Here is a 21542-nt window from a genome sequence, read left to right on the forward strand (position 1 = left end):
GAGGGTGACAGGGGGGGGGGAGAGGGGGTGACAGTGAGCTACAGAGCTTAACCTGACACAGAGTATACTACCTGACAGAGCGTACAAGTGGGAGGGATTGGGAAGAAGAGGTGACACATAGGGGATGATAGGTGACAGAGGGGCAGCAAGGGCAGTGATGGGGACACAGTGCTGGAGAAAACCTTGTCCTAGTCTAATCTCCACTCCCGTGCTCTCAGCTGCATGCAGCTGCGGGGCCCAGCAGGTGTCGCTGCTCTCAGCACTGCAGCAGAGAGCTGGTCAGGGGCGCTCTGGCCGCTCCGCTGCCCCTCTGCTGTATTATGAATCGGATCCCGGGGAGGAGAGACCCGGTACTGCGCTGTCACTGGGCTGTTGTTTTTATCCGTCAGTGTTATCATTTCCCGGTTTTTGACATTTGATCGCGGTCCGGGGTCACATTTCCCGGTAAGTGGAAACACTGGTGTCAAGACACCAAATGGCCTGCGCCCGTATCTTGGGGAAGCCATGTTATTATAACTCTGAGGGTGAAAGCTGATGGGCTGTGACATGCTACATGGGACTGATGGGCTGTGTCATGCTACATGGGACTGATGGGCTGTGACATGCTACATGGGACTGATGGGCTGTGTCATGCTACAGGGGACTGATGGGCTGTGTCATGCTACAGGGGACTGATGGGCTGTGTCATGCTACAGGGGACTGATGGGCTGTGTCATGCTACAGGGGACTGATGGGCTGTGTCATGCTACAGGGGACTGATTGACTGTGTCATGCTACATGGGACTGATGGGCTGTGACATGTTACATGGGACTGATGGGCTGTGTCATGCTACCTGGGACTGATGGGCTGTGTCATGCTACATGGGACTGATGGGCTGTGTCATGCTACATGGGACTGATGGGCTGTGTCATGCTACATGGGACTGATGGGCTGTGTCATGCTACATGGGACTGATGGGCTGTGTCATGCTACATGGGACTGATGGGCTGTGTCATGCTACATGGGACTGATGGGCTGTGTCATGCTACATGGGACTGATGGGCTGTGTCATGCTACATGGGACTGATGGGCTGTGTCATGCTACATGGGACTGATGGGCTGTGTCATGCTACAGGGGACTGATGGGTTTGTCATGCTACATGGGACTGATGTGCTGTGTCATGCTACATGGGACTGATGGGCTGTGTCATGCTACAGGGGACTGATGGGCTGTGTCATGCTACATGGAACTGATGGGCTGTGTCATGCTACATGGGACTGATGGGCTGTGTCATGCTACAGGGGACTGATGGGCTGTGTCATGCTACATGGGACTGATGGGTTGTGTCATGCTACATGGGACTGATGGGCTGTGACATGCTACATGGGACTGATGGGCTGTGTCATGCTACAGGGGACTGATGGGCTGTGTCATGCTACAGGGGACTGATGGGCTGTGTCATGCTACATGGGACTGATGGGCTGTGACATGCTACATGGGACTGATGGGCTGTGTCATGCTACCTGGGACTGATGGGCTGTGTCATGCTACATGGGACTGATGGGCTGTGTCATGCTACATGGGACTGATGGGCTGTGTCATGCTACATGGGACTGATGGGCTGTGTCATGCTACATGGGACTGATGGGCTGTGTCATGCTACATGGGACTGATGGGCTGTGTCATGCTACAGGGGACTGATGGGCTGTGTCATGCTACATGGGACTGATGGGCTGTGTCATGCTACATGGGACTGATGGGCTGTGTCATGCTACATGGGACTGATGGGCTGTGTCATGCTACAGGGGACTGATGGGCTGTGTCATGCTACATGGAACTGATGGGCTGTGTCATGCTACATGGGACTGATGGGCTGTGTCATGCTACAGGGGACTGATGGGCTGTGTCATGCTACAGGGGACTGATGGGCTGTGACATGCTACATGGGACTGATGGGCTGTGACATGCTACAGGGGACTGATGGGCTGTGACATGCTACAGGGGACCTATCGGCTGTGACATGCTACATGGGACTGATGGGCTGTGTCATGCTACAGGGAACTGATGTGCTGTGTCATGCTACATGGGACTGATGGGCTGTGTCATGCTACATGGGACTGATGGGCTGTGTCATGCTACATGGGACTGATGGGCTGTCATGCTACATGGGACTGATGGGCTGTGTCATGCTACATGGGACTGATGGGCTGTGACATGCTACATGGGACTGATGGGCTGTGACATGCTACATGGGACTGATGGGCTGTGACATGCTACATGGGACTGATGGGCTGTGATATGCTACATGGAACTGATGGGCTGTGTCATGCTACAGGGGACTGATGGGCTGTGACATGCTACAGGGGACTGATGGACTGTCATGCTACATGGAACTGATGGGTTTTGTCATGCTACATGGGGACTGATGGGCTGTGTCATGCTACATGGGGACTGATGGGCTGTGTCATTCTACATGGGGACTGATGGCCTGTGTCATGCTACATGGGACTGATGGGCCGCGTCATGCTACAGGGGACTGATGGCCTGTGTCATATTGATGGGCTGCATCATATCCCACTGATAGACTGTCTTACATCTGAAATTGATTCTTGTCATACTTCATTGTACTACATTGCATACCTTAGATACAGATTGGCTGTGTCATATCCATGTGCTATGTCATATTGATGGGGTGAGACACATCCTTGATGGGCTGTTTCATAATTATGAGATGTATTATGCAATCAGTGGGGGAGAGGGGAGGGGAAAATCCTGCTCAGCTCAAAATAGACTTTCTAGGGAGGTGCTATCAGGGTGAAACATAAGCGTATTGGGGGAGAGAGGAAAGAACCCTATGTGATGCACTCAACCCTACTAGATGAAAATAATAAACTTTTATTAATGTAATTGAAAGAAGCAAACAGAACAAATATATTTAAAACCTAAATAGTGTACTGTGCAGTTCTGATGTGAAATCACTCTAGATGACCAGGTGGTGTCATAACTAGTGTGATACACAGTAGAATAGAGTTACTGTTGATTCTCACAATACTTGTATGGGAATAGTTCAGTAGATGAACAGAAAATATAACCCTGTCAGGGAAGTAATTGGTGTACAATCTACACAAGTATTGTGATACACAAGAACACTGGGAGCATTGGTAATGCAGCACTGTGTTACAAAGCTGCAGTAGGGCACATAGCACTGCTGCATACACAGATAGCTAAATGCAGATCCAGGCTGGAAGGGACCCCCGTGGTGATAGATCAATGGGAGCGCTGCTGGGAGGTAGGTGCAAGTAAGTAAACCCCGTGATCAACCTGTTACAACAGGGCATAAGGGGACCCCAGACTGATAACTCGCACTCACGCTTTTGCAGCTGCTTCCAGGGGGGGGGGGGGGAAGAGTTACGTCTCAACCCTTCTGTGTATATATACTCTGGGCTATCCAGTGCCAGCAGGAGGTCTAGTATACCTAGTTGCTAGCTAGTGGGATCCACATTGGTGGCCCACATCAAAGTATTAAGCTATTCTACAAATCGGAAGCAAACTCCTGTGAGTTTGACACTGCAGTAGTACACCGGACGTCGCTATGATTATTATTATTATTTTCATCTAGTAGGGTTGAGTGCATCACATGAGATGTATTATACCTGGAAACTTATGGTCTGTATCACACCTGTACTATACAGCTGAGGGGCAGCGTCACGTCTGTACGAGGGAGAAGGAGGGACTCAGTGAGTACAGACACAGACTGTAAACAATGAGTTTGAATCAGGGGAACCTGGTTCAATTCCCGGTGTCTGCTCCTTGTGACTTTATCTCCCTGTGCCTCAGGCACCAACATCATAGAGTGTAAGCTCACCTGGGCAAGGACTGTGTCTGTAACAATCCCATGTGCTGCGTCCCACCCACGTTACAGTAAGCCTGCGCTTCTAGTGACGGCGACGCGACGTCGCGCCAAAACAAATGCATTGCTGCCATTGCGTGCGCTTACAGTATAAGCGACGCAGCGACGGCTTGATTGCTGGAAGTCAAGTCCATTTGATTTTTCCAGCGACCGCAACGTGACGTCGCCGGCACTATAAGCGCAGCCTAATTGTGAAACACTTTGAGTCCCATTGGGAGAAAAGCGCTATATGAAATAAAGTCATTATTAATAGACAACTGAGAGGGCTGTGTTGCACCTCTTAGGACTGATTGGCTCCATCGTTGCTATGTTTGTTTCCTTTGCATGAAAGCATTAACTTGATTTTATACCATCCACTCCCTTCAGCTGCAGCTGTGTTTCAAAGGTGCCAGGTATGAGAGATGATCATGTATCTGTATTATATGGTTGTAACTGCTAAAAAGGAGTAGCCGGTCTGCTCAGCTTTATATCTTATTTAATAGACTCTAGCCATTTCAGAGGATTTATGGACATATGTTACCGAGGAGTTTTATCACACACAGGTTATGTTTCACACTCAGCGTATCTGTGCATCACTTTTTTTTATTTTTTTATCGTCTCTCTGCACACACAAAACTCCAGGCTAACTATGCATCAAATCTAAGAAACTTTTCCTACACTTGAGGCAAACAGAGATGCATCAAAACAAACTTCTATTTGCGTTTTCTTTATGTGGATGCATCTTCAACGTATCTTCTCTGTGCTTGCAGTGTTTTGTTGTGCTTTATTGAACTGTGTCCTGCAAGAGCAAGGTTTTAATTAGAGCTACATTTTCCTTAGTTCGGTGTTTTTTCACCAATTTTTTGGTTAAGGAACCCTATAATTATATTGTGAAATTCTGCAGAACCCCAACCCTCTCTAATAGCGCGTCTGAGATCACATGCATTGTAAGGAACCCCAACCCTCACTAAGGCTGCGTCCATACAGGGTCAGACCGAGCGATCAGACTGCCTAAAGGCAGTGATCGCGTCTATACAGCGTGTGCGCGGAAGCGGGAGGGGGCGCGCGATGCGCGATAAATCAGTCAAAACTTGCGCGATAAATCAGTCAAAACTCGCACGATAGGGCCGTCACATGAGCGGTTCGCACAATGAGGGCGAACCAGCTCCGTGACGTCACTGGCCCGCCCATAGACACGCCCCCGGACGGCGCGCGTACTAAGACCAGGGAAAGCACCCGCTTTCCCTCAGCCTCTGTTCGCCTCCGCACGGCTGCAGTGTCTATGGACGCAGCCTAATAGCGCGTCTAAGGTCAGATGCCTTGTAAGGACCCTCAACCCTCTTTAATAGCGCGTCTGAGATCAGATGCATTTTAAGGGAACCCCAACTCACTCTAATGGCACATATGAGATCAGATGCATTTTAAGGAACCCCAACCCTCTCTAATAGCATACCTGAGATCAGATGCATTTTAAGGAACCCCAACCCTCTCTAATAGCGCGTCTGAGATCAGATGCATTGTAAGGAACCAAAATGCTCTCTAGTAGCGGTCTAGGACATGTGGCAGCCATGGCTCTTTGGCCGTGACCAAAACATCGCTGACTTTACGTCACCGGAACATTTCGCCGCGATGTCCACTTCCGTGCCCGACCTCACAAGCCAAGTCTGCCGCGCCCACTATGACAACGTCCCAAAGGACATTTAAAGATGCTGTGTTGGAGCAGCCTCTCAAGGCAGTGTTGCGGGATATTTAAACATGCAGTTGTCCGAGCAGCAGACCTGGCTTGGTCGGTCGGAAGCAGGAACGGACATCGCGGTGAAATGTCCCAGCAGCAAGCTGCCCCGTGGAAAACTGTCCTGGCAGTGTTTTGTTCACGGCTAAATGTCCCATTCTGTCTAATAGCGCGTCTGAGATAAGATGCATTGTATGGAAACCCCAACCCTCTCTAGTAGCGCGTCTGAGACCAGATGCATTGTAAGGAACCCCAACCCTCTCTAATAGCGTGTCTGAGATCAGATGCATTGTAAGGAGCCCCAATCCTCTCTAATAGCGCGTCTGAGATCAGATGCATTGTAAGGAATCCCCAACCCTCTCTAATAGCGTGTCTGAGATCAGATGCATTGTAAGAAACCCCAACCCTCTCTAATAGCGTGTCTGAGATCAGATGCATTGTAAGAAACCCCAACCCTCTCTAATAGCGCGTCTGAGATAATATGCATTGTATGGAAACCCCAACCCTCTCTAAGAGTGCGTCTGAGATCAGATGCATTGTATGGAAACCCCAACCCTCTCTAATAGTGCATCTGAGATCAGATGCATAAGGATCCCCGAAACCTTGTGCGTTTTCAACCTGCAAATAAAACAGTTTATTATGCTATAATGTCTGGTGTAAGACTTTATTAGAACAGTTTGGCAAGAAGATATCCAGCTCTAATAGCGCGTCTGAGATCAGATGCATTGTAAGGAACCCCAACCCTCTCTAATAGCGTGTCTGAGATCAGATGCATTGTAAGGAACCCCAACCCTCTCTAATAGCGTGTCTGAGATCAGATGCATTGTAAGAAACCCCAACCCTCTCTAATAGCGTGTTTGAGATCAGATACATTGTAAGGAACCCTCTCTAATAGCGTGTCTGAAATCAGATGCATTGTAAGGAACCCCAACCCTCTCTAATAGCGTGTCTGAGATCAGATGCATTGTAAGGAACCCCAACCCTCTCTAATAGCGCGTCTGAGATCAGATGCATTGTAAGGTACCCCAACCCCCTCTAATAGCGCGTCTGAGATCAGATGCATTGTAAATTCTTCTGTATTTGGTACAATTTTCAAATGTCCTGAAAATGGCAGGGAACTTTTTAGGGGTGCCCGGGGAACTCAAGGGTGCGCAGTATCCTCTGTTGAAAAACACTGCTTTAGACGGCTGGTTGTTTTTAATTACCAATGTTGTCCTTCGAAAGGTACATCAACATGTATATGTAATGGCTGACGGCACACATTCTATTCAAATTTCTAATTGCAATCTATTGAATTAGATTTTGTGTACTCTCAAATTACTGCAATTTCACTGCCTTTTTGTGTTTCAACCTTATATATTTCACTTGCCATTAGCAGATGACATGAAACCTGTGTAGTTTTGTAACTGCAGTTGTTCTTGTGTAACATCTTGCATTAAACACGCTCAACTATAAGCCACTTACAAGTGATCCCAGATGGTTTATGTGAACAGAACAGAACTGTTCATCAGGAATGAAATCTTAGCCTAGAATTTTAATCTGGTGTTACCCTGCCTAATCTCCCTACCAAAAGGCACACTTGTTAAATCACTGTTGCAAGCCCTTCTTATTCACAGAAAGCTAAATTGTTCCCAGGGAAAATTCAATAATGAGAGACACCGTGGATTGAGAGTTCGTGTAGATTCTGACGCCATTAATCTCTGTTTTTATTCATTCAAATGTCACTTTGCATCAGTGATCAAACAATGCATTGTCCGTGCTGGACTCGTTGCTGATTGTTATGGAAACGGTGAAAGTTCCTGAAGGGTCATAATTGGGTTTTTCAATGTTTTTAACCCCTTCGCTGCCCGGGAAGCTTGCCACGCAATGCGCTTTTCACCAAAAGACTTGAGATACAAACTGAACACCCTCCAAATCATTTTGTTTACAAGGGAAATGCTTTAAAAATGTTAAAATACTGATTTCTATTTCTTCAAAAAGTGTAATTGGAACCGATAAACACGTTGCCCGTAGTTCACTTTTATCGGAGGTAGGACCGTCCCTTTTAAAGCTGCAAGATATAGCAAATAAACAAACAAACAAACAGACAAACAAAATGTGTTCCCTGGGTCTAATGGGCCTTTTTCTGGTGGTTTTGTGTCTTTTATTATCTTTCTTTGCATTAGAATTTCTAATTCATACTTTTATTTTTTCAGAGTTTTGGGGAGTAGATAAAGTTGTTGTTATTAACAACAACTTTATTTCATGTAGTGCTTTTCTCTCAATGGGACTCAAAGTGCTTCACTATTACAGTATAATGTGCAGTACGCAGCACATGGGATTGTTACAGACACAGTCCCTGCCCAGATGAGCTTACACTCTGTTTTTGGTGCCTGAGGTACAGGGAGATAAAGGGACTTTAAAGTGACCAGGGATTTTTAACCCGGTTCCCCTGATTCAAAGTGTGTGTCTTTGTTTACAGAGTCCAGTGTCTTTACTCGCTGAGCTGCTTCTTCAGCGCAGTCATAGTTCTGTCCTAGTAAATAATGTTATTGCTGCCTATTAATGAAAGTGCTTATTACAAACATTCCATGGAGATATTAAAAGTGGTGAATATTTTTATTAGAATTTTGCTTACAGTACTTATGGGTTTAGTTAGAAACTGCATCTTGAGTCTAAACAGCATAAGTGAGGGGCAACAACACAAAGGATTACACATTTGCTGAAACCCAGCAGTTCATGTGGAGCCTGATATACAGGAGATTTCCTCCCTTCTGTGCATCAGCCATTAAATAATCCACAATATATTTGACAAAGGAAAAGAAAAGAGGATGGGTGCACCAGGTTGTAAAAAATTAATCTAATTTTATTGATCCAAAGGCTTATAAATGTAGCAATATAGAAAAGTTCACATAAAAATATACATATGTATTGTACACCAACCTCTCATGTGCCGCAGAAAGATCTAAAAATAGTGCAAATTGCATCAGATCTTGGGAGTTACTGCAGGGGTCTGGTAGAAAAGCCGACGTCCGTTTCGCATTCAAACCGAACGCTTTGTTTTGTTAGACCCTGACGACATTGTTTGACCTGTGATAAATTACACATATGTCTGCTCTTGCTTACTTCCCTAGTGGTGGAGATGGACCCCAGCAGTCTGTGCCCTAATTCAATGAGACTGGATCCACAACTGAATCTCCAGTAAGTTGGTGTGGGGTTCCATACTGGATGACGGGGGATTGGTGCATTGGCTTTAGTACTAATTGACAACCAGCAGTGTCTATCCAAAAAAGCATGATGACCCTCCACGTAACTCTGCATGGGTTTGTAGGTACATTTAGGGGCTTATTCAAAAAGCAGCTGATCGCACTGCGATTGGCTTAAAACTCCCATTGACTTGAATAAGCCCCTTCCTTTCATATGTATTATATAATGGAGGGGTTTTCTAAACATTTGGGAAGGGTTAATAATTTGCTAAATCCAGAATATGAAACCAATTTGTAGGACTACAGATAACATAAAACAATGTCAACTGTTGACTGAAATGATTAGTTAACGGCTATATTTTTGAGAAAAGGAGGAAAAAATAAAGTATGTGGTGGTAGATGAGGGAATTTGATCAGTAAGAAATGAAAGAGTATCTGCTTAATAGTGTTACGTTTTGAGAAAAGTTACTTAATGACCTGTTGGATGAGCAGATATGACAGTAGTAGGATGGATTTGGTTTCCTACTGGCTGACAGTGAAGAGGTTGGATATTCGGTTTTTCTGCATACCAAATGAAGGGGAATGCAATACAGTGTGTTTTTATAACTTAACCCCAGCACTCTTCAGAGCTGGGCAGGAATGCAGAACACATGGCAGATCTCATGCATGACCTGCACAAGTCTATGGGATCTATTGATGATTTATTTAAGGCGCTGGTATTAATTGAGGAGTGTGATTGTCTCAGCCCTCCTCATACTGTAGCTATTCAGTTCCCCAGTAATGAGCTGTCATGTGGCACAAACAATGTGGTGGGGGGGGGGGAGAGAGAGAGGAAGGGGGGAGCTGCTGAAGTTACAAGGAGAGTCTTAAAGCTACCGACTTCATTATTGGAATCAGGGACAAAGTGCTATATTCCCCATTTACTTCCAGCTAAAATGTGGCACAGAATGAGGGTCACTATAATATATAAGCTGTGTATATATTTAGAGATTAACTCTGACGTTGACCTCCCTTTCCATTGATGTTAAATTTAGCACTTCTGATTTTCCCACATTAACTTTATACCCAGCCAACTCCCCAAACCTCCGGAGAGCGGATTGTAAATTCGGGAGAGATGTCAATGGGTTAGCTATAGTAAGACTAATATAATCCACAAAAAGTGATAATTTGTAACACTCATCTTTTATATTGATCCCTTGTATATTTGGGGAAGCTCTGATTGTTGCCACGAGGGGTTCAATTGTCAGGGCAAAAAGAAGAGAGGCGGCACCCCTGTCTAGTCCCGTTCTTAATTGTTATCAGATTCCTCTCCCCGTCCTGCCCCGATCTTCAGAGTGGCTGTTGGCGCCTGGTAGAGGGCCCAAACCCCTTGTAAAAAAAAACCTGAAAATCCAAATGGCTCCAACGTCCTATCTAAAAAATCCCATCTTTTCCTATCAAACGCCTTCTCCGCATCCAGGGTCAACAAGACTGCTTTCGTCTTAGATTTATGTATCTGATCTATCACATGAATAATTTTCCTTGTGTTATCTTGACGCCTGGCGTTCGCTCACAAAACCCACCTGGTCATAATAGTTACTCTAGGGAGTATTGGGTTCAACCCGCTGGCAATTTTTTTTTGCTATAAATGTTCAGCTCCGTATTGAGCAATTATATTGGTCTGTAGCTACCACAACATAAGGGGTGTTTACCCTCTTTAGGGATCACCACTATATTGGCTTTCGTCATCTGTGGGGGGATTTGTTTTCCGCTAAGAAAATCATTGAATAAATCTAGTAAACATGGCCCTAGGATTCCTATAACATTTTTATAATACAGATTTGAGAAACCATCTGGACCCGGAGCCTTTGATGGCTTCAATGAGCTGCCCTTACTAACTCTAACTGGGTTATTTTTTCATTTAAAACGTTGTGGTCTTCCTCCGATAATTTTGGGAGGTTACAATCTCTATGGTAGGCCTCAATCTGGGTCAGGTCCGGGGCTTTAGCATTCGGAGTTGAATTGTCGCGGTCATAGAGATCCGTATAAAATTTAGCAAATTCCTCTGCTTTCTTTGAGGGGTTGTAAGCCACTTCTCCCCCTTTTAACCGAATAGCAGGGACTAATGCTCTCGACGAGATCCATATGAATAGCACTGTGGATATTCTGAACACATGATACATAAAGCTTGGCCCCCTGCAGACGCACTTGCCAGAACTCCCTCCTACTGTCTCTGTACGTTCTCCCTACCTACCAATTAGACTGTACGCTCCTCGGGGCAGGGACTCCTCTTCCTTAATGTTACTTTTATGTCTAAAGCACTTATCCCAATGACCTGTTATTTATATTATCTGTTATTTATTTGATTACCACTTGTATTACTACTGTGAAGCGCTATGTACATTAATGGCGCTATATAAATAAAGACATACAATACAATGCAATCCCTCTAAGTTTATTAGATAATAATTGTTGTTGCAGCGCTATGGTGCGCTCAGCTTTATTCTTCCTTCTCTCAGCTGCCGCTGGCTGTCCGCGGCTGTTGCGGGAGAGATCTGGGGTCCCCGGCTTCTGCGTTTTCTTTTGTGCCATCGCCGCTTGTTCCCCCGGCTGGTGCGGTGTCGCACGGGGCTGATCGGAGCGGTGATCAGGGGTTATAGTGTATTGTAACGGCGCAGTGCGCGGAGCGTCCCTGGCTCGGGGGAACCGCGGTGACGTCATTGTACATTTTCATAAATCGTCTTCTGGAACAGAAAGACAAATCGTGGTCCATTTAAGTCCTATATCAAAGCGCCACCACCTACCTGTTTCATAAATTAACTGGCTTTGCAAATGTAGGTACTTATTGTATAGGGCAGGGGTGCGCACAGTTTCTCTCATGCACCCCCCCCCCCTGTCTCCTCTTTCCTCCGGCTCGCTCCCTCCTGCACGACCCGACTCCGGCGTCTGATGACGTCACAGTGTCGTTTAACGCTGGTTGCCATGGAGACGCGTCGCTGGAACTTCAGGTAAATGAAAAGTTACAGAGGCCTTGCGCGATCCCCGGCTTTTATTTTAAATGCTTTCGGGGGAAGTGCGGGGCCTCTGTAACAGCCGTGCCCCCCACTTTGAGCAGCCCTGGTTTTCAACTTTCTTTGGTTAAGGAACCGTCTAATTATATTGGCAAATTCTGCGGAATTCCAACCCTCTCTAATAGCGCATCTGAGATCAGATGCATTGTAAGGAACCCCAACCCTCTCTAATAGCGCGTCTGAGATCAGATGCATTGTAAGGAACCCCAACCCTCTCTAACAGAGCGTCTGAGATCAGATGCATTGTAAGGAACCCCAACCCTCTCTAACAGCGCGTCTGAGATCTGATGCATTGTAAGGAACCCCGACCCTCTCTAATAGTGCGTCTGAGATCAGATGCATTGTAAGGAACCCCAACCCTCTCTAATAGTGCGTCTGAGATCAGATGCATTGTAAGGAACCCCAACCCTCTCTAATAGCGCGTCTGAGATCAGATGCATTGTAAGGAACCCCAACCCTCTCTAACAGAGCGTCTGAGATCAGATGCATTGTAAGGAACCCCAACCCTCTCTAACAGCGCGTCTGAGATCTGATGCATTGTAAGGAACCCCGACCCTCTCTAATAGTGCGTCTGAGATCAGATGCATTGTAAGGAACCCCAACCCTCTCTAATAGTGCGTCTGAGATCAGATGCATTGTAAGGAACCCCAACCCTCTCTAATAGCGCGTCTGAGATCAGATGCATTGTAAGGAACCCCAACCCTCTCTAATAGCGTGTCTGAGATCAGATGCATTGTAAGGAACCCCAACCCTCTCTAATAGCGCGTCTGAGATCAGATGCATTGTAAGGAACCCCAACCCTCTCTAATGTGCGTTTGAGATCAGATGAAATGTAAATTCTTCAGTATTTGGTACCATTTTCAAGTTACCTGAAAATTGCATGGAACCCTTTAGAGTTGCTTTGGAGGACCCAAGGGTGCCTAGGAACTGTTGAAAACACTGGTATAAGCTGTGATTATCCACTTTTGCATTATTGTTTTTTTTCTAACTTAAGGAGATCTTTGTGCCATTTCAACTCTGTTTTTGTTTGTTTTTTAAATCTGGTGTTCTGTTCAGGAGATATAAGCATTTGAAATATTAAGTGTCTGGGACGTTAAAATGGAGCTCTCCCCAGAGCAGTCTGAAGGCTACCATGGTATAATCTCACAAATCATGATTTTTAACACACACCTTTTTTTGGGTGTGTTTGTTTCTGAGCAGGACATGTTTAGGGCAAGGTAATAACATTACAGTATATGAGTTACACTCATACAGCCTAGTTGCTAAATTCAAATGTAATAGCATTGGATTGGAAATGAATACAGTTTTTGTTAGGGGGCACTTTTCAGGATTTTAAACGTACCCTAGTGAAAGGATGCAGCAATCGCAAATCTATGGGTGTCAGCGTTGGCATACAATGCCATGTTTAGGAACTGTTAACACCATGTAGGAAGAGCCTATGCAGGAAAAAAAGTTTGATCATCTCAAACCACTTGGAGATTTCACAATTACGAATTTGATCAGCAAGAAATCTGCAAATAAATAATGTTAAATAAATAAAAAAAATAGACTGGGGCTTTCCTTCACATCGCCCTCCAGCCGACAGCACCACGCACCGGTCGCGCCACCCCCGCCGCCTATACCGCGCAGATACAATGGCTGTCCCTCCATCCTACACTGATCTTGGCAAATTTGCCAGAGATATCTTTAACAAAGGCTATGGATTTGGGCAGGTGAAACTCGATGTGAAAACCAAATCTGCAAGCGGAGTGGAATTCACAACATCTGGGAACTCCAACACCGACTCCGGCAAAGTGAACGGGAGCCTGGAGACCAAATACAAATGGGCGTAGTACGGCCTGACCTTCACGGAGAAGTGGAACACGGATAACACCCTGGGACAGAAATCACCATTGAAGACCAGATTACTAAAAGCTTGAAGCTGACATTCGACACAACCTTTTCACCGAACACGGGCAAGAAGTGCGGTAAGGTTAAGGCGGCTTACATGCGCGAGTTCGTCAACCTGGGCTGCGATGTGGATTTCAATTTCGCCAGCCCCGCCATCCACGGCTCTGCTGTCATTGGTTACGAGGGTTGGCTGGCAGGCTACCAGATGACCTTTGACACTGCCAAATCCAAGCTGACCAGGAACAACTTCGCTGTCGGTTACAAGACGGCCGATTTCCAGCTGCACACCAACGTCAACGACGGGACTGAATTTGCTGGCTCCATCTACCAGAAAATCAGCGACAACATGGAGACCTCGGTCAACCTGGCCTGGACCGCTGGGAACAACAGCACACGCTTCGGTATCGCGGCGAAGTACCAGCTGGACTCCAACGCATCCATCTCTGCAAAGGTGAACAATTCCAGCCTTGTTGGTGTCAGCTACACCCAAACCCTGAGGCCAGGGGTGAAGGTCACTCACTCCGCCCTGGTAGATGGAAAGAACATAAACTCCGGAGGACACAAGCTGGGTCTGGGCCTGGAATTGGAGGCGTAAGCGCAGCTCCCATCTGTTTGCAAACAGCCGCCAAGGGATATCCAGGAAAATAGGCCTTACCTATATATTTGTTTTCAAAACCATAACCAGCAAAGCTTCCTTTGACCTCCCTCTTTTCCTCACCCTCCCTCTCCCCACCCCACAAAGATCATAGGACAGGAGCTGTATTGAAGTAGAACTTTTTCCGTGTTATCTGGCCTAACCTAGTTAAAGTCGCCCCAGTAAAACCCTCCTCCTTGGGGACCTGCAGTGAGGCATTCCTTTATACGTTATTTAAATGTGTATTTAACGATTTAGTCGTGCTTCACACCACTGAGGATATAGATCTCTCCTGAATGGTAAAAACAAGATGTACATGTGTATGCATGTTTGTTTTTATGTTCCTTTTAACATTTGATAAAGCCAAGTCCGACACATGAGCAACGGAGACGTAGAACTTTTTCACCGAGAGGGACAGCAGTTTTGCGTAAATTAAATCACCTTTTATTTCGTGAGGATTTTTGATATCCCGTAAAGTAAAAATGATGAATAAAAAAACGAACTTACATGTGAAAAAAAAAAAAAAATAATAATAGACTGGCTAAATGCAGCTGCAACTTTCAAGAGGATGGTACTGTGGGAGCTTGGAAGAATATATATATGATGTAGAAAAGTGCTTCCTCCGCCCAAAGACACAATGCCACTTTAACCTGTTGACTGCCAGACGCCCTTATTCCTATCCTCTGGCAGCAAAGGGATTACACGTTGTCACATCATGTTGCTAGTATAGCCATGGTGGGATTGTATTAGAGAGAGAACACTACATGTTTAGAATGGGAGTTTGTTACATAGCATTCCACACAAAGGCCTCTCTTGTGTTAGGATTAAAGAAAAGTACATTCTGAAGTGGAAAGCTTGATTTAGGCTCGCGAGATTAGTGCGCCCGTTGGAGTCCCAGTGATATTGCTTCTTGGTCTGAATGTGTCAGGATGGAAAGGCACAGTCCGGAGCGTTCCGAAGCGGATTCCTTGCCCCTCACCCTGTCCAACTTGGAGAGCCTTCACCAGGACCGCGGGCGCTCCGACAGCCTGAGCAGCGCTGGTTCCTGCGGGAGGTTTGTGCTGCGGCAGAGAGTGGCCCAGCTCATGACCTGCATGGAAGATGTGAGCTCCGACGACGACCTCCACGAAGTGCTCTCCCGCTCCCTCGATCAGGCTTTTCTGATCTGCGGGAAAAGGATGGCTCCAAAGACTCAGGATTTCAGGTTCCAGTAATCGACTTGGCGCCGGTTCCCCCACATTAACCATTTATTTATTCATTTACTAATTCTGTAATTTCATACATTCTATAAATAGTGGAAATTCTTCTCGGATTACACAATGCTTTCATTAAGTTTCAAGTTGTTGGTCGGGTTGCAAAAGTGGAATAATACTAGAAAGTGGTGTGTGTGTGTATGTATGTATATGTATATGTATATGTATATATGTGTGTGTGTGTGTGTGTGTGTGTGTGTGTGTGTGTGTGTATATCACGCACACGTGTGTGTGAGATATATATATATATATATACACACACACATACACATACAAATACACACACACACACTGTATGTATGTATATACACACACACACACATACATATTTTTTTTTTTGTTTAACTTTAATGCTGCAGGGACCTGGGCATTATAAAGATAATCTTCTTACATTTCATTTTTTTCTCGGCATTAAAGGAGTTACTGAAAGGTAAGAACTTAATGCTGATATAGATCTATGTAAACACACACACACACTTTATTTTGCGGCCCCTCCAGCACTGAAAATGTTAAGACGATACATCAAGTAAAACCCCTTCTACTTATAGGATGTGGCACCAGCTGCAAATATGTTTAATTTACATATTTAAGTGTGACAACATATATTGTGTATATTAGCTCTTTAAAAGGATGTATGCAGTCTGGGCCTAAACCCGGATCATACAGCTGTCTCCAATTCCTCAATCCTTTCTGTTTTGGATGGTCAAGCAATGCACTATTTTGATACGAATACTTGGTGCTTTGCTTTATTCTGTTCTTATTCATATCCAAAATAAGCCCTGTATAGATATTTTTGTGTGTATGAATTGCGTCCTCTTTAGACTGCTACCAGCCTCAGTTTGCTCATGCTTACACCCAGCACTTATACCACTTACTGTTTAAGGGTTTGCTTGTACTTCTGCGTTTCTCCATTTTAGAAGCACACATCACGTCTTGCTTGTTTAAATGATTTTCGGCTTTCAATCTTGTGTTTCCTTCTAGGCTGCACTTAGTCACTTGGAACGTGGGGACAGCGCCTCCCCCACGAGATGTCGGCTCCTTACTGCTGCTGGATACGTCCGGCTCAGACATTGATATGTATGTCATCGGGTAGGTACACGCGAGTCGTTCCTGTTTCTGCCGCTCACACGCGGGAGGCCTGGGAAAGGCACTCCTGTCATGATTCAGATGCAGTTCTACCTTATTGCTAACATTTCAGTCCTTGAGAAAGGTCTACTGCGCGTGGACCATTGTTCGCACCTGAATGGAGTGCTGAAATTGACCGCACTGAAATTGACCTTACCTGAATGCAGTTCTACTCTTCTTCTGCATGAATCACGTGATTGTTACCAGAGACGGGGCCCAGGATAAATGAAAGGAACAGGACTTCCAGCTGTTAAACCCCCCCCCCCCCCCAAGCCCACGAAGCACAGGGGAGATCACTTCTTGCCCTTTCCAGTCTGATGCTGTTAAAATTGAGCTCTTCCCAAAGCCCAATGCAGCCTTACGTCTTAGCAGGACATTCTCAGGGGGAAGGATACCAACATATGATTTAAACTCGGCTTCTGGGGGGATCGCTACTTTACTAAAAGCACATTTTTTATTTTATTAATCTAGACACGTGCATATATATGTATTTGTATATAAAATTATACCTCTATTGAGACTGTGAGAATGGCTTAGATTTAATTCTATTTCAGGTTGCAGGAAGTCAATGCGAAGATTGTCAATTTTCTGTCTGATTTGGCCTTCGATGACCCATGGAGTCTCTTCCTCATGGATATATTGGCTCCACTTGGTTATGTCAAGGTAACGTATCCATTTATACTTCAGTAGAAGATAACGCTCCTCTAGATACGTGCACCATGCTACAAGGTCGTGTTTTGTCTATACACATTTTTTTTATATATTTGACACTTTTTTACATCAGTATTCAAAATAAAATTCTCCTGGAGAAGCTCATATTTTCATACTTGTATACCTACATACTTGTATACCTACATACTTGCATACCTACATACTTACATACCTACATACTTACATACCTACACACTTACACACTTACATACCTACATACTTACATACCTACACACTTACATACCTACACACTTACATACCTACATAGTAGATGAGGTAGGAAAAAGACATATGTCCATCAAGTTCAACCTATGCTAAATTTAGACGACAGATACTTATCCTATATTTGTATTTACAGTATTTTGATCCAGAGGAAGACAAACAAAAAAAAAAACCCAGTGACATATCATCCAATGCTGTCTCAAAAGAGGAAATCAAATTCCTTCCTAACGCCAAATATTTGCAATCAGATTTCTCCCTGGGTCAACATCCTTCCCATGTTTACTTATTTAATATATCCCTGTATATCTTTCCTTTCTAAAAAGATGTCCATAGTGGTAATCAGATAGGTTGCCCCCGCTTCAGCTTAGAGTAGGTTGGGGGCGGTGCGCATGGCTAGGTAACTGATAATGAATCAAAGATAGAGAAAAGTAACCCGATAAGCACTCAGTCTCCCGGTCTGAATGATTTAGCGTGGGAGTTAAAAAAAATCTTTATTAGTCACAAATAATTAAAAGGTAGGCTTTAAAATGACATAGAAGACGTACAGCAGATCCTATGTTGTGTTGCAGTGAAACACCCTGGATCCTAAGAAGATTGGGATATTAAACTTCTCTCTCCCTGAAGTCGCACGGCGATTAGCTGCGGTTCCCTGCTCATGCACAATACAGACTTCGTGCAGTGTCCTGACGGTCACGAGGAGTCTCCTTCGGGTAGTTCAAGGGGGGTTATTATATAATATTGTGGCAGTAGTGACCCATTCATGAATATGGACTGCCGCATTTAAATACCTCCATTGATCTCCTCATTTGTATTATTTTGGTACACACGACAGGCCAGTGCAGCGTCTATTATCAGCATTAGACTCACGACAATTGGGATTTATTATATACTAGCTGAGAGACCCGGCGTTGCCCGTGAGTTACATTTAGCGCTAGGAAAAGGGGGGGGGGAGAGGGGGGGAAAAGGACGGGACGGGGGAAAAGGAGGGGAGGGAGGGGCAGTGGACAGGAGGGGGGGGACAGTGGACAGGAGGGGGGGACAGTGGCCGGGGGGAGGGGGGTGCAGTGGCCGGGTGGGGGGGGGGACAGTGGACTGGAGGGGATGGGAGGGGGGAGAGTGGACAGGAGGGGGGGAGAGTGGACAGGGGGGGGGACAGTGGAAAGGACAGTGGACAGGAGGGGATGGGAGGGGGGGAGAGTGGACAGGAGGGGGGAGAGAGTGGACAGGAGGGGGGAGAGAGTGGACAGGAGGGGGGGGAGAGTGGACAGGGCAGGGGGGAGACAGTGGACAGGAGGGGGGGTGAAAGTGGACAGGAGGGGGGGGTGACAGTGGACAGGAGGGGGGAGAGTGGACAGGAGGGGGGGTGACAGTGGACAGGAGGGGGGGGCAGTGGACAGGAGGGGGGTTGGTTTGCTTTAAATTGACGGGTCCCTCCTCTCCACTCCCCCTGTATCTTTCTCCGCTCCTGACCCCCCCGCCCCCACCCCCCATGTGTAGCTCCGGTCCCCACTCTACAGTGTCTGAGACACAGTGTAACACACACACACGCACACAGACACACACACAGTGTCCCACACACACACACTGTCACGCTGTGACACACACACACACACACTCACCTCTCCTTCTGGCCGCCGCCATGTTAGTTAGTCCGCGAGGGAGGAAGGGGTTCTTCCGTTCGCCGCCATCTTAGGTGCCGCGTGGCAGCGGTAGGCTGCCCTGGCCAATGCCTGTCCCCGCGCCAGGGAGGTAAGCGGGAGGTGAGTGGAGGCAGCGGCAGGCTGCCCTGCCCACTGCCTGTCCCCGCGCTGGGGAGGTGAGTGGAGCGGGAGGTGAGTGGAGGGAGCGGGAGGTGAGTGGAGGCAGCGGCAGGCTGCCCTGCCCACTGCCTGTCCCCGCGCCGGGGAGGTGAGTGGAGCGGGAGGTGAGTGGAGGCAGCGGCAGGCTGCCCTGCCCTGCCCACTGCCTGTCCCCGCGCTGGGGAGGGAGTTGAGCGGGAGGGAGGTGAGTGGAGAGGGAGGTGAGTGTGATGGGGAGGGGGAGAGGACAGAGAGAGGTGTGTGTGTGTGTGTCCCTGTGTGTCCTTTGGCCCGTCACTCCGCCTCAGGCCAATGAGAGGTGTGCGGGGGCGGGCGGGCCAAGGGACCAATGAGATTGCCGCTAGGGACACAGGCCATGCAGACATATAGTGCTTTCAGAAATATATAGTAGATATATATATATATATATATATATATATATATATATATATATACATACATACATACATACATACATACATACATACATACATACATACATACATACATACATACATACAGTGGTTGACAAATCACCAAAAAATCTACTCGCCACACAAAAAAATCTACTCGCCACCTAGTACCAAACGTGTGCTGCTTGGGCCAATATTTAATCGCCCGGGGGTTAAATCCACTCGCCCGGGGCGAGCAAATGTATAGGTTTGTCGAACACTGTATATATATATCAGTCAAATACTTGTCTTGTCTAAACCACTCATCTGGCCAGGTTTAGACTTATATGGTGAACTGGCACCTCTGCATTGACTGCTCCAGTGCTTGACACTGAGTACTTAGAAAGACCTTACACTGTTGCACTAACTGCCTTTTTTTATTTACTATAGCACGTGCACTATTCAGTCAATTGGCTGCGGACTCCTTACCCACTATAGGTTTCCCCCAGACAAGCTGTATCTTGCAAGATTGCAGCTTGCACTCACACACGTGATTGCAATTATTGCTCACTTACCTGCAATTAGCATGGTCAGCCTGGGACGGTGTTTATATCATCCGGCTTATAGCCCCTTACACCACCACATTGTGTGGATCCGTTCTATTAAGGCTCCCTGAGGGATAATTAGAATATTACATTCTTTAATATCCCAATCTTCTTAGGATCCAGGGTGTTTCACTGCAACATTCGACATAGGATCTGCTGTGCGCCTGCCAAGTCATTTGTAAGCCCTACCTTTTATTATTTGTGATTAATAAAGATTGTTTAACGTCCACACTAATCATTCAGACCAGGAGACTGCGTGCTTCTTACTGGGTTTCTTTTCACCTATCTTTGATTCATACAAAGATGTCCAACCTGTTGTTGAACAAATCTATTGTATCTGCCATCACAGTCTCCATGGGTAATGAATTCCACATTTTAACTGCCCTTACTGTAAAGAACCCTTTCCTTTTGTTGCTGGTGAAATCTCCTTTCCTCCAACCTTAGGCTAAGGTCCCGCTGCACGCACGCCTGGCGTTCTGGCGGCGCGTGCACAGCGCTAAACCTCGATCTGTGGTGTGTGGGGCGTGGCCTAAACTGGGCGGGTGGGCGTGGCCATGAACTTGATAGGAGAATGTACATAGCGTGTGTGTGTCTGAATATATCCACCCCCCTCCCCTGTTCATGCCAGGCTGCTGGCGATCTCCCCTCTCCATTGGCTCACAGCGCACCATGTGACGCATCACCACACGGGAACACAATCTTGTTGTATCCCCTGCTGACTGACGTGCCACAGTGCGAAGTGGGACAACAAGCAAGGATATACCGGGCCAGGTAGAAAGGAGGAGAGGGAGTGGTGAGAGGCGCGCACGCCACCGTCGGCAGCGGGGACCTAGCCTTAAGGCAGGGGTGCGCAAACTGGGAGGCACGCCCCCTAGGGGGGGGAGATTTGTCTGGGGTGGGGGGGGGAGGGGTGCGGGCGTTGCAGAGGTCCTGCGCTCTTCCCCCAGGTATTTAAATGACATACCGGGGGATCGTGTGAGGCCTCTGCAACAATAAAACTTACCGGGATTCAGACGCTGTGACGCGTCTTCATGACGCCACTGGGTCATGTGACATGATGTCACAGGCGTCAAA

The 21542-nt window shown here is 46.5% G+C and overlaps 1 protein-coding gene and 1 pseudogene across 4 annotated transcripts in view; both read left to right on the top strand.

Moving 5' to 3' along the window:
* Positions 1–289: 289 nt before the first annotated feature.
* Positions 290–21542, top strand: part of INPP5K (inositol polyphosphate-5-phosphatase K) — a 41769-nt gene continuing 20516 nt past the window's right edge. The window contains exons 1-4 of one of the 4 annotated variants that reach the window (XM_075589328.1): positions 290–444; positions 8716–8782; positions 16596–16703; positions 17294–17402. In XM_075589328.1, coding sequence (XP_075445443.1) covers positions 8724–8782; positions 16596–16703; positions 17294–17402 — 276 coding nt within the window. In that variant the 5' untranslated portion in view covers positions 290–444; positions 8716–8723. Of the gene's footprint in view, positions 445–8715; positions 8783–15192; positions 15566–16595; positions 16704–17293; positions 17403–21542 lie in introns of those variants that run through there. The other 3 variants (XM_075589326.1, XM_075589327.1, XM_075589329.1) reach the window with 3 other exon arrangements.
* LOC142489115 (non-selective voltage-gated ion channel VDAC2-like) lies at positions 13425–15281 on the top strand (annotated as a pseudogene).

Source organism: Ascaphus truei, chromosome 3, assembly GCF_040206685.1.
Source record: "Ascaphus truei isolate aAscTru1 chromosome 3, aAscTru1.hap1, whole genome shotgun sequence".
Classification (NCBI taxonomy): domain Eukaryota; kingdom Metazoa; phylum Chordata; class Amphibia; order Anura; family Ascaphidae; genus Ascaphus; species Ascaphus truei.